Here is a 12,679-nt window from a genome sequence, read left to right on the forward strand (position 1 = left end):
TGAGTTCGGAGCCTTCCAGGCCCTAATAGAGCCTATTTTATCTCACCAGGGGCTTTCTTATCCCACCTTATATCCCAAACATTTGAGCCCTGAAGTCCAAATTGGCTTTACCACGTTTCTCCGCCAGACCGCCTTCACCGGTTGCACGTAACTCAAACACGTTCCAGATGTTGTCTTTACTGCGGCTGAGGAGAGCAGTGCGATCCCAGCGTCCTGTGCCACTGTAGGCCCCGTGCAGGTGCCCCAGAGCAGGAGAGGGGACACGGGGGCGCCTGCCGGTGTTCTGCGTATAGGGCTTGCATTTCCTCCCCTTGCCCCAGCCATATAGGGCTTTCTCTGTGGGGTTGGTTCATTCCGGGCTGTGAGCCCTAAACTGAGCTGCTTTACTTTCCTGCCTCTGCGTCCTGACCATGGCTCTGAGGATCAACGAGGAAATACAGAAATCATTTCCCAGGCTGATTTGTTTTTCAAAGAGATTTTTTTGTTGGGACGCCTCAGTGACCCCCTCAGTCGTGCATCCGGTTTTTGATTTCGTGGGATCGAGCCCCACGTCAGGCTCTACACTCAGCACGAGTCTGCTTCTCTCCCTCGCTCCTCCCTGTGCGCGTGCTCGCCCTCTGCCTCTCAAATAAATAAATATTAAAAAAAAAAAAGAAACTTTATCAATAAAATAAAATGCGTTCTGGACATTAATTGACACACTTCTGGCCAAGATGAAGCATCCCCGTAGAAAGAGTTCCTCCTACGCTATTGAGTCCAGCTCAACATCAAGATGGCGTCAGCCAAGCCCGTCCTGTCGACTGCCAGTTAAAATCTGATGATAGGCCTTCAGGTTACCTTGAAGATCTTGGCAAGACGACAAAATGAAGAGACGTTTCGATGGGAAGGTGGGGCGCACACTTGCCCATGTGGGCTGGCCACAGTGTTCAGGGAGACCGATTCGGGGCCTCCAGTCTGAAGAACACGGGAGGATACGTTTGTGCAGCTAGAAATGCTCAGACCCGGCTCTCTGTCCAGCGAAGATCTGACACCAGTTTTGGTTAAGTCAGTATTTAGCGTTTAGCTTAATATGACTGTTAGTCCCGTTTGCGGTTGGGTGAAGAATTTTGTGGTGATGACGCTTTCCTGGTGTCGTCTGATGTTTGCTCTTTTCAGAATTGAAAATTACCTCGCTATTTTTGTTAGCACACTGTTCGCTGTCATTAATTCTCCCAGACCGGTCATATATTTCCTCACTCTCTGACTGGTTTCCTGTTTTTCTTAGAGCTACCCCTGCTCGAACTCCCTTGCCTCCTGAGTCAGTAGAGCTGGTTGGTTTCAAGGCCTGCTACACAGGTGTCAGCCTGGAAACTTACCCCCCCCCCCAACCCCGAGTCTCTTTTCTTGTTGGATTTCCTGTTTCCTTTGCCGTTCTCTTTCTTGGTTTAGGCCCTCATTTTGGTGGAGTGCATTCTTTAGTAGCTTTCCGGGAAACGGTGCATGGGAGGCAAATTTTTCAAGTTCTTATGTGATTGACCACAGTTGTCTTCTGCCCTCCCCTTTTTGGACGTTTGGCTGGATTTGGAATCCTCGGTTGAAAGCAATTTTCCTTGGCTTTGCCCCCTCTCTCTTTTACTTTTACCTTCAGTGCCTGGTAATCCACATTTGTTCGCATGTAAGAGAGACCTTTTCACCTGAAAATAATTTCCCTCACTGGAAGTTTCCTCTCCAGTGAAGGCGAAGATATAATCCTTTGCAAAACTTCAAATGCGCTATCATCTTTTATTTTGTTATTTCAGCACTTGCCTGTAGAGCAGACACAAAATATTCTGGAATTTTCACCTCAATGTGCTTTCAAGTAGCATTTCAGTAATATTGAGAACACAGACTTTCATGAGAGCATCTCCAGGTTGTGGGGCTTTTGATTGTGATTAAAAAGTGCACTTTCCTTACAAAAAAAGAAAAAAGAAAAAGAAAAGAGACCGCACAAATTTTACAGATCATGTGATTTTTATTCAAGCTTATTTTTTAAATTTTGAAAATATTCTATATTTTTTTTCTGGCATTTTATGATTTCATTCTTTACACGTAGATGTCTGATCCATTTGAAACTTATTTTGATGTAGGGAGAGAGCTGCACATGCCACTGAGTTGTGTTTTTTAATCCCCAGATGGCTAGCCAGTTGACCCGATCTCATTTATATAACATAAATTCCCACGGAGAGTTATGTCTATTTTGGGATTCACTCTTCCGTGCTGGTATGTCTGTCTATTCCTATGAAGGAACCAAACTGCTTGAATTATTGACCTCATTCCTCTCCCTTTGCAGAGTTTTTGGGGGATATTTTTAATATTTATTTCCCATAAGAACTTTAGAATCAATCTGTTTAGTCCCCAAAATAGTTCCTGTTCCTATTTTTATGGGAACAAGGATTGGGTTAAATTTATAGGTTAGCTTAAGAAGAATGAACATCTTTAAGATTTAAGTCTTTCTACCCAAGAATAGCATTTTTTCTTTCAATGTATTTAAATCCATATAAAATGTCTATAAATCATTTTTTCCCATACACATTGACCAATTAACAAGAGATGTCATAATATATATAAGAATTTGCATACAAATGTTAATATACAACATCTCTTGTTAATTGGTCAATTTTTGGTATTTTACTTTTATTGGTTTAATGGTCATGGGTCTCTTTTCCTCCATGAGAATATTTAAGTGGTTACAGTTTTTACATTGGAAAATAGTTCTGCGTTCTGGCCTCTCTCGAAAAATCAGACGCTCCAGTCACTCCAGGCGCTCATTGCCACATGGCAGCAATTGCCCGAAGCCTTCGCTCTTTTAGATGGATGACCGTGCACTCTTTCGATCAACTTTAGGCCAACGTCCAATTGCCATCTAGCATCGCGCTTGACCTACAGGTGCCTTGGAGATAGCGGAGTTTCTGAACTTAGCTTCGACTCTAAAACCCCAAGGAGTCAGTAGTGGGTTGGATGCTGGAAGGTGAGGCTGAGGGAGGACACGCAGCTCTGGTTTAGGCAGCAGGACAGGGCCGGTCCCTGAGCCAGGAGCTCCCCGTGTGCAGAGCGGACCATGAGTTTGTTTCTGGACACACACATGTGCGCGGTGCCTGTGGGCCGAGGCGGGGAGATACCTAGGAGGCAGTTGGACATGCAAGTCCAGAGCTCCCATGAGCTGTGTAGATCTGGGGGTCAACAGCTTCTAGAAGGCAGCTGAAACCCTGGGCATGGGTGAGCTCGCCCGGGGAGAGTGCTGGATGTGAAGAGCCTCTAGGAGCCTGCATTGAAGGGAGCTGCAGGGCAAACAGGTTCTTCACGGGGTCTCCAGTGCCCAGCTGAGTGGGGTTTCCGAGGGATGGTAGAGACAGAAGGACGCTGGCACCAAAAGGCAGGGCAGACAAGAGGAGAACTGTGGTCCAGAAGCCAGGGAAGAACACAAGAGCGCGTCCAAGGAAGGCAAGGCAGGGAGGAGTCCAGTGTGAGGATGGAGGGCCACGCCTGAGGAAGCCTGTGGGGCTTGGGGGCAAGGTGTCCTGGGGACACTTGATGAGGGCATTTGTGGAGGTGAAGGGGGCAGCTCTCAGGGGAAAGAGGAGTTCAAGAGGATAATTCTGTGTGAAAGGTGTGTGGTGAAGGGGAGTATGGGGCACGGTACCCACAGGGGATACAGAGTCCGGGGGGGCGGTTTTGGTTTGGTTTTTCCAAGATGGTAGAACCTTGGCCTTCCTTGACCTGTTGATGGGACGGAACTGGAGGGTTGAGGAGAGCGGGAGGGGATGCCATCCGAGGAAGCAGGAGGAAACAGTGTCAGGACACGGAGCCCAGGAGGAGGCCTTGGCCTTAGGTGGAAGGAGGGCCTCTTCTGTCCTTGGGTGGGACACAAGTACCCAGGCTTCTGGGTTTTACAGCAGGAAGTACGTGCAGCCTCCTGATGGCTTTTGTATCCCTGTGGTGTAGGAGGCGGGCTTTCCGCAGAGACGGGAGGGGCAGGTCTGAGAGACTGGGGAGGCGCTGCCAGGGGTCGTGGTGAGAACGGGGGGGGGGGAGGGCAGACTGGGGAGACTGCTAGATGCAGCATGGGGAGCCCTCGGGGTGCTCATCCATGTCATCCCGCCTTGCTGGGCCACCTACACGGGGGCACGGGGTGGGGTGGGGGGAACGGCAGCAGATTGAGCCAGGGTTGGGGTTCCACCAGGTGGCTTACACTAAGGAGCGAGTGAGGAGTGGCAGGAGGGCCACGAAAGTGACAGATGTCAGGGTCTGTGGAGCAGGAGGCAGTGGTGGGAGGGGACACAGAGGCCGGAGGTGAGCCCAGGGTCAGTGGTCTCAAGGTTTCTGTGAGGTCAAAGAACAGGTCCTTTGGGAGGGCAAGTGCTGGACCCGGGAGGACGCTGGGCTCTGGTGGAGGGGTGTCTGAGGGGCTGATCTCAGAAGTGGCGGACGCAGAACGTGGGCGTGACAGCCAGGAGGGAAGGGCCAGAAGCTCACTAGATGGGGGGGGTGGGCACACGCCAAGTCAGATCCCTCTGGTATTGCATTTAACAGCTGAAATCTGTTTTAATACTCAACCCAATATTGCCCCAAGTATGATCATTCCAACATGTAATTAATATAAACATAATTATTGGGGAGTTTTCTATTCTTTTTTTCACGCAAAATCCTCTCTGCCTTCCATCTCTGTGTCTTTTTCTCTACTTTCTGAGAGATTTCTGTCAGTTTCATTGTTAACAGGCTTGTTTGTTCGTTACTGTTCTGCTATCGTCTTTTACTTCCAAGAGCTCTTCTGGGTTTCGGGTCACGGATGATCTTTTGTCCCTTTTCTCTCTCTCAGGATGTTCACACAGTTTTGTTGCGTCGTCTTACTTGGTGTGGACAGCCTTCTTACTTGGTGTGGACAGCCTTCTTACTTGGTGTGGATAGCCTTCTTTCTGCACGGCCCCGTCCCCTCGTCTCTCCTTGGAGTTGCTTTTCTTCTCTTTGTTTTGGCTTTGCCTTTTGTGCTAGGAAGGACAAAGACCAAGGTTTTGTGATCTTTGGTTGTCCATCTTCAAGGGTGGGGAGCTAGAAAGCGGACTAGAAACCCTGCTGAGCTGGTCGTGGGGCTCATGGATTGTGGGCTGTTTCCAGGGAACCCCTGAGGTCATGGTCCTTGGGACTCACCCCTCAGGCTGGCCGGAGGCCACGGGAAACAGTCCTCCAGGCTTCGTTCTGGAGGGTGTTGGTCCAGCTGCCCGAGCGCTGGTTGCTGGGTGGGAAAAGAAGGCTGGGGGCTTAACATTCAGTGTGCACTCGGGCCCTTAATGTCGCCTCCTCTCAGTACACCCCCTCCTTCAGCCGGGCGTGGGGTCCCCAGTCCAAGACCCTCCGTCGGGCTGTCTCTGTACTGTCTCTCCAGACAAGAAGCTGTCCATCTTCTGTTGGGGTGACGAGGGCACTTGCTTAACTGTGCAGAGTAGGGGCGGGGACTGTCATGTTGTGGCCCCAGCTTGCCTTCCTGAGATGCTCAGAGTCACCACCCTGGGCCTCAGAGAGCCCCACGGCATAAATGGAGTGGCCTCTTAGCTGTCTCTGTCACCAGCCAAGGATGCCAGCTCTGCTCCTTACCCATCGGCTTCTCAGCTTCCAATTTGCCTGTAAGGGCATACGCCCCATACACACAAAACCCCCTTTACTGTTGTGCTGGTTTGGGGAGGGAGGGCAGCAAAACTCAGTGTGTCTAGCCAGCCTTCTTTACCGGGAGGTTCTGCTTGTCTCTTATCTCTGTCTCTGTGGCCTCCCAGCCCCACTGCCCTGGGGCCACTGCTGGCTTCAGGTCAGGCCCTCGAGCAGTCCACGCCAAGCTGCTTTGTTCCTTCTCCCCGAGGTCCCTGCTGATTCTCTTTGTGGAGATTGACTACTGGGAACGGCTGCTCTTTGAGACGCCCCACTACGTGATGAACGTAGCCGAGCGTGCGGAGGACCTGCGCATTCTTCGGGAAAACCTGTTGCTTGTGGCTCGAGACTACAACCGGTAAGGCTGCGGTCCTGAGCGCGGCCATCTGTGCGCCCTCTGAGCCTCCTCCATGTCTTATCCATCCCGTGGTGTCGTCTATCTCCGGCAGGATCTATCCTTTACATGTGACCGTCTCAAAAATATGCTTTCTCCTCCTCTCTTGCATGGCCCTGCGGTTATTCCTGTCCCTTGCACTTTTGTCTTCTAGCTTCAGGGTAGAGAGCAAAAGCAACCCAACCAGGTCATCTCCAACCCCACAGGGCACTGGGACCATGTATACTGTGGGCCTAGGTCACTTCTAGGAATGAAACTGGGGGGCATTAGGATCGTGGGCACAGGATAACATCAGCGTTACTGAACCAAGGCCACGCTCGTACCTCTTCTCTAAATACCCTTGGAACTTATCTCTGGACTGAGGGTAGTTCTGGGTTGGGTACCTCTCTCAGCCCATTTAAAGTCCAAGTGGGTGGAGCCAGCAGTCTTGTCTGGGTGTCTGGAACTACGCTGTCCAATATAGCGGCCCCCAGTTGCACGTGCTTATTTATATTTTAATGACTTAATTGGAATTACATAAAGTCTTAAAATTGAGTCACTCATTTGTACAGGCCACATTTCAAGTGCCCCACAGCCACATGTGGTTAGCGATGACCATATGTGGACAGCACAAAGTGTAGAGAGTTTCCATTATCGGCCAGAGTTTTCTTAGCACACTGTAGTCTTGTGAGCTTTCAGATGTCTCCACCAAGTCTCCTGGTATGGAGGAGAGGCCTGCAGAGCCTGTCCCACCCGCTGCCAGTCTTCTCTCATACACAGAATCATTGCCATGCTGTCCCCAGACGAGCAGGCCCTCTTCAAAGAACGTATCCGATTCCTGGATAAGAAGATCCACCCTGGACTCAAGAAACTGCACTGGGCCTTGAAGGGGGCCAGTGCCTTCTTCATCACAGAGTGCCGCATACACGCCAGCAAGGTGGGTCCCGGTCACTAGGCTCTGAAGGTCTGCAGGGCTGACCCAAAGGCCGGTGCGTGGATGACCTGTACCTGAGTCCTGGGTCGTGGTGGAGAGACCAGGGAATAGTGTGAAAGAAGGGAAGTGTGCCAAGGGAAGGACTTTTATTTTCATTTTTAATGTCAGCAGCTCTAGCTCGAGAACAGGTGGGGGATAGCACGAAACCCGAGGGTCTCTTCCCAAACCGAGACTCCCCCCCGTGGGCGCGGTCTGACTCTAGGTGCAGACCATCGCGAATGAGTTCAAGGCCTCCACTCTGACCATTGGCTGGCGAGCGCAGGAGATCTCCGAGACACTGTTGGTACGCATCAGCGGCAAACGGGTGTACAGGGACCTGGAATTTGAGGAGGACCAGCGGGAACACCGAGCAGCCGTGCAACAGAAATTGATGAGCCTGCACCAGGACGTGGTGGCCATCATGACCAACTCCTACGAAGTCTTCAAGAATGACGGCCCTGAGGTGCGGGTCCTGGGGCCTGGCTCTGTGGCTGGGCGAGCCCCCCGGGGTGGTCAGAACTTTCTCTTGGTTTCACCCATCCACTCTTTGTGAGGGCTTCTCAGATGTCCTACTCTCATCTTGGGCTCACCCAACCTTCAGTCTTTCAAACCTTCTTCCTTCGGGACTCCGCATCCTACCTTTCTCTTCAGCCAGCTTGTTTCCTCCCCCACTGGCCCTGTGTCCCCTGAGGGTTCCCCCTTTCACCCACGCGTCCCCCAGATTCAGCAGCAGTGGATGCTGTACACGATTCGGCTGGACCGCATGATGGAGGACGCCCTGCGTCTGAACGTGAAGTGGTCGCTGCTGGAACTGTCCAAGGCCATCAACGGGGATGGAAAGACCACGCCCAACCCCCTCTTCCGAGTCCTGGTCATTTTGCAGAATGACATGCAGGGAGTGGCACAGGTGGGGACCTTGACCCCTGATGGTCCAAAATTGTCCCACTCTACTTTCAGTTTCCCTCAGTCCTCAAACTTGACCCTTAGCCCTGACTTCATCCTACGGCCTCCAGGCCTGGTTCTGAGTGTTCAGCCTTCCCAGTCGTCAGGCTGGTCTCCTCTGTGGCCCATGCTGAGGCCCTCTCCCCTGTGTCCCCCGCCCCACAGGTGGAGTTCTCACCCACTCTGCAGACTCTGGCAGGTGTGGTCAATGACATTGGTCACCACCTCTTCTCCACCATCTCTGTCTTCCGCCACCTCCCCGAAATTCTCATCAGGCGGAAGTTTCATCGTGACCCCATCCATATAATCGTGGGTGAGTGGGCAGTGGGGAGGGCACTGGGTGCAGGGCTGTCAGAGACTTAGGGGTAGGCAGAGCCAAGAGGAGAGGCCAGGGCCGTTTCCGGACATATGGGGCTGGTCATCTCCATGATGCTGGGATGGTCAGGTCAGGGGCCAGACCGGGGAAGAGAGCAAGGCTGGCGGTGGGAGTGGAGGGTAAGTGTCTCACACTCAAGGGCTTTGGGACTGGGATGGGAGATTCGGAAGGACGAGTTTGGGATGGGGGCATGATGGGGATGCCCATCTGAATCCTCGGGCTGGAGTCCTGCTTTTACTGTCTGCCTCCCCCTCTACTTACGAATGCTCACGGTCGAGCCGTGTTTCTTTGGGGGGGTGGTGTTGGAGAGAAGGGTCCGGGGGCCAGGACCCAGGCTGGAGCTTGGGTTGGGCTGGGAGTGAGTGAGAAGCATTTGCTGGCCCTTGAAGAGCGAGACGAGGATATCAAGAAGATCCAGGCGCAGATCAGCAGCGGCATGACCAACAATGCGAGCCAGCTGCAGAACTACCTCAAGACCTGGGATTTGTATCGGGAGATCTGGGAGATCAACAAGGACTCTTTTATTCGCCGCTATCAGCGTCTCAACCCGCCCGTCTTTTCTTTTGATGCCGACATTGCCCGGTAAGGAGCGCAGGTGGCCGTGAAGCCTAGCATCCTACGGGCTCGGGCAGAGGCTTGGGGGAAGGAGAGCTGCAGAAAACGTGTGTCCTCAGCTGTGGGAGAAGATCGGGAGCTAGGGCATCAGACCTTTGTTCCTCAAGGGGTAGAGATCACATCAGAGCTGGACAAAATTTAGGGTTTTTCCTTTTTGGGGGGCGGAGCACCCACAGTGTCCTGTTGGGAAAGAACAAACAGAAAGGTCTGAAGGGTGAGAAGCAAGCATGTCCGTTTTAAGAGGGCAGATCAGAGTTACACTGAAGAGCGTTCTTGAGTCTCACTCGGAACTCCCATTGCTCTGTCCTCTAGTCATTCATTCGCTGGGTAAACCCCGCTGCACCATGGATGGGGCGTGAGGAATAACGAAGCGAAGAGTGTTTCCTCCCATGGGCTGCAGTGGAGTAGGGAAGGTCCCCAAGAGAGCGGTGGGGGTGGCATCCTGAGAAGGGTTGAGACCCCAGCACTACCCCTTACTGGCTGAGGCACTGTAGGCAGCTAACTTGTGCTCCCCGGGGAGCAGATATGACTCTACCTACCTTATGAGGTTGTGAGGTCATTTTTAAAAAAGATTTTATTTATTTGAGAGAGAGAGAGAGAGAGCGCGCGCACGAGCAGGGGCAGTGGCAGAGGGAGAAGTGGACTCCCCACTGAGCAGGGAGCCTCACGCGGGACCCGATCCCAGGACCCTGGGATCATGACCTGAGCCAAAGGCAGACGATTCACCGACTGAGCCACCCAGGCGCCGGAGGTTGTGAGGTCGTTAAATCTACGTGACCACCCTTTGCAAGCTCGAGAGCACTCTGTGAATGTGCTCATTACACAAGCGTCCGTGTGATAAGAACTATGATAAAGGCGCGCAAAGCCCCCTCGCAGGTCTGTGGAAGGACAGAGTTGCACCCGGGACAGTAGGAAAGGCTGCGCGAAGGGAGTGCCTGAGGCTGGGGGCGGAGTGGGTAGCAGTCCCACGGGCAGCAGGGGTGGGAAGAGGGCCTTCCAGGCGGGGAACACGGCGCGGGGACGCATGCGCACGCTCTCCGAGCTGTGCGGTCCAGAGCGCAGGTGCAGGGCGGAAGCGCGCCGGGGCTCAGGGAGGGCAGACCGCTTCCTTCTCTCGACAGCCTTGTGATGTGGCTTCTGTTATTACCACCGTGTTGTAGACGAGAACTTGGGGCCCAGAACGTTTTAAATAACCTGTTTGAGGGCACAGAGCTGGGGAGCAGCAGTGGGTTCGCCGCTCAGATCTGCGCCACCCTAAAGCCTTGAGAGGCAGACGAAGGCGTTTGACGGCTGCGTCGTAGGCAGGGCTTGGGAAAATGATGGGATCACAGCCGTGTGGCTGGGAGACCCCAGGAGTAGAGGAGCCCCTCGGAGCTGTTGCACAGGCCTGGGGGGCAGGACGTCAGAACTCGAACTCGCGACAGGGCAGAGGGCTCGTCTGCCGCGAGAAGACCACCCTAGCGGGGACACGGGCCTTTGCAGCTACACGGAGGTGGCCAATAACGTGCAGAAGGAGGAGACGGTGCTCAACATCCAGTTCGTGCTGCTGGACTGCTCCCACCTCAAGTTCTCGCTGGTGCAGCACTGTAGCGAGTGGCAGAACAAGTTCACGACTCTGCTCAAGGAGATGGCGGCCCGGCGCCTCCTGGAGCTCCATACCTACCTGCGGGACAACGGGGAGAAGTATGGGCTGCCGGGCCATGCGGGGGGGTGGGGGGGTGGGGTGGGGACAGGAGGGCGGCCGTGACCCTCCCGCTCACCCCTGTGCATGCTGTGCCTGCCTTCAGAATCAGCCGCCCTCCGCAGACGCTGGAGGAACTGGGGGTCAGTTTGCAGCTCATGGAGACCCTGCAGCATGACCTGCCCAACCTGGAGACCCAGATTCCCCCCATACACGAGCAGTTCACCATCCTTGAGAAGTACGAGGTGCCAGTTCAGGAGAACGTGAGTTTCCGGGGCTTGCCGTCCGCCAGGGTTGGGCCCATGGCAGCAGTGGCTTGCGGAGAAAGCCAACCCCCGCGTCGTAGTCCCTGGGCTGCTAGGAGGAACAGCAGAAAAGTGAGCCCGGCAGAAGGCGCACGATCCTGAGGCCTCAGAGAGCCAGAGAATTCAGATGGCAGTTTGGATCGGATTATGGGTTTAGGCCCAGCAGCTCCTGGCTTCATGTCTTTGGGCCTCACAGGGTGTAGAATGTGGCCACAGACTCTGGTCCACAGGGTCAGAAACAAGGCCCTAAGAGCATGGCTGAGGACAGAACTCCTGCTTGTGGGTCATTGTCCCCTCCTCGATGTCCTCAGGTCCTGGAGATGCTGGACAGTCTCAACGGGGAGTGGGTCACCTTCCAACAAATTCTGTTGGACAGTGAGCAAATGCTGAAGAAACACAAGGAGAAGTTCAAGACAGGCCTCATCCACTCAGCAGATGATTTCAAGAAGAAGGCACATAATCTTCTGGAAGACTTTGAATCCAGAGGTGCCTCTTTCTCCAGCCCTCCCCCTGTACCTTTGTTTTGACCCGGTCTCTCAAAGACTCGGTCCCGGGGCAGCAGGGACAAGGATGAGCAGAGGAAGGATGCTGCTGGGGGTAGGGGAGGGAGGCCTGGCGCTTCTGGTTGGAACATGCTGCCCAGGTCACAGCATTTCCAGTTTTCTTTCTTTCCCGTGACCCAGTTCTGATTGTCACGCCATGTATAGGAGTTTTTGCTAACGTGAATCATCGTTCTTTGAGTGAATTCCCTTGTTTTCCTTCCCGCCCCCGTCAGGTGAGGAGAGAAGGGAGATTTGCCCATAAAGAGGTAGGAGGACCATGATACCCTTCCAGGGAATGATGGCCTTCACTTTGGATTTCCCACAGGCCCCTTCACCAGTAACGTGGGACATCAGGCGGCCTTGGAGCAGATTGCTCAGGTGCGGGCCATGCTGAATGCCATGCAGGAAGAAGAAAACAGTCTCCGCTCCAACCTGGGCATCTTCAAGATCGAGCAGCCAGCCTCCAAGGACCTGCAGAACCTGGAGAAGGTGATGTGCTGGGCTAGGCCCTTGTGCTGAGCAGGGATGGGGGCCGGGGGCAGGAGCCTGGGGCCTGAGGGCCGGACTGGGAAGATGGGAGGACAAGGACCTTTGGAAAAAAATGGAGGTAAAATTCGGATAACAAAATAACCATCTTAAAGCCAATGATTCAGTGGCATTTCGTACATTCACAATGTCGTGAAGTCATTACCTCTGGCTCCAGAACACTTTCATCACCCCAGAAGGAAGCCTACACCCTCTCCCCTCAGCCCCCGATGACCACTACGGATTTGCCTGTCTGTCTACGGATCTGTCTACGGATTTGCCTGTCCTTTATGTTTCGTATCAACGGCTTTTGTATCTGGCTTATTTCACTCGGTATAATGTTTTCAAGATTCACACATGTCGTAGTGTGCGTTGGTGCTTCGCTCCTTTCTACGGGATCTTCCATTGTGTGGGCATTTGGCTTGATTCCCCCCTTTTAGCGATCTAGCTGCTATGAGTGTGTGTGTCCTTGGGTTTGCTTGAGTCCCGCTCCCAGTTCCCGGGTATGGATGGTGGAGTGGAATTGCTGGGTCAGATGGCAGCTCTGTGTTTAACGTGTGGGGGGCTATCAAGCTCTTCTCCCCAGTGGCCGCACATTTTATGCTCCGCCAGCACCGCGCGGGGCTCCTGTCTCTCCGCATCCTCGTGGCACCCCACCCCATGCCTTTTCTGGGCCTGGTCATCCTGCTGGG

The 12,679-nt window shown here is 53.5% G+C and overlaps 1 protein-coding gene across 1 annotated transcript in view; it reads left to right on the forward strand.

The window, feature by feature from the left end:
• The window catches only part of DNAH2 (dynein axonemal heavy chain 2), a 79,205-nt gene that overhangs the window by 20,060 nt on the left and 46,466 nt on the right, over positions 1–12,679 (forward strand). Inside the window, exons 12-21 of the mRNA XM_040629974.1 lie at positions 5,867–6,013; positions 6,809–6,965; positions 7,225–7,464; positions 7,723–7,908; positions 8,109–8,256; positions 8,709–8,901; positions 10,417–10,617; positions 10,722–10,878; positions 11,232–11,406; positions 11,788–11,951. Coding sequence (XP_040485908.1) covers positions 5,867–6,013; positions 6,809–6,965; positions 7,225–7,464; positions 7,723–7,908; positions 8,109–8,256; positions 8,709–8,901; positions 10,417–10,617; positions 10,722–10,878; positions 11,232–11,406; positions 11,788–11,951 — 1,768 coding nt within the window. The remainder of the gene's footprint in view (positions 1–5,866; positions 6,014–6,808; positions 6,966–7,224; positions 7,465–7,722; positions 7,909–8,108; positions 8,257–8,708; positions 8,902–10,416; positions 10,618–10,721; positions 10,879–11,231; positions 11,407–11,787; positions 11,952–12,679) is intronic.

This window comes from Ursus maritimus, unplaced genomic scaffold, assembly GCF_017311325.1.
Source record: "Ursus maritimus isolate PB19 unplaced genomic scaffold, ASM1731132v1 scaffold_14, whole genome shotgun sequence".
Taxonomy (NCBI): domain Eukaryota; kingdom Metazoa; phylum Chordata; class Mammalia; order Carnivora; family Ursidae; genus Ursus; species Ursus maritimus.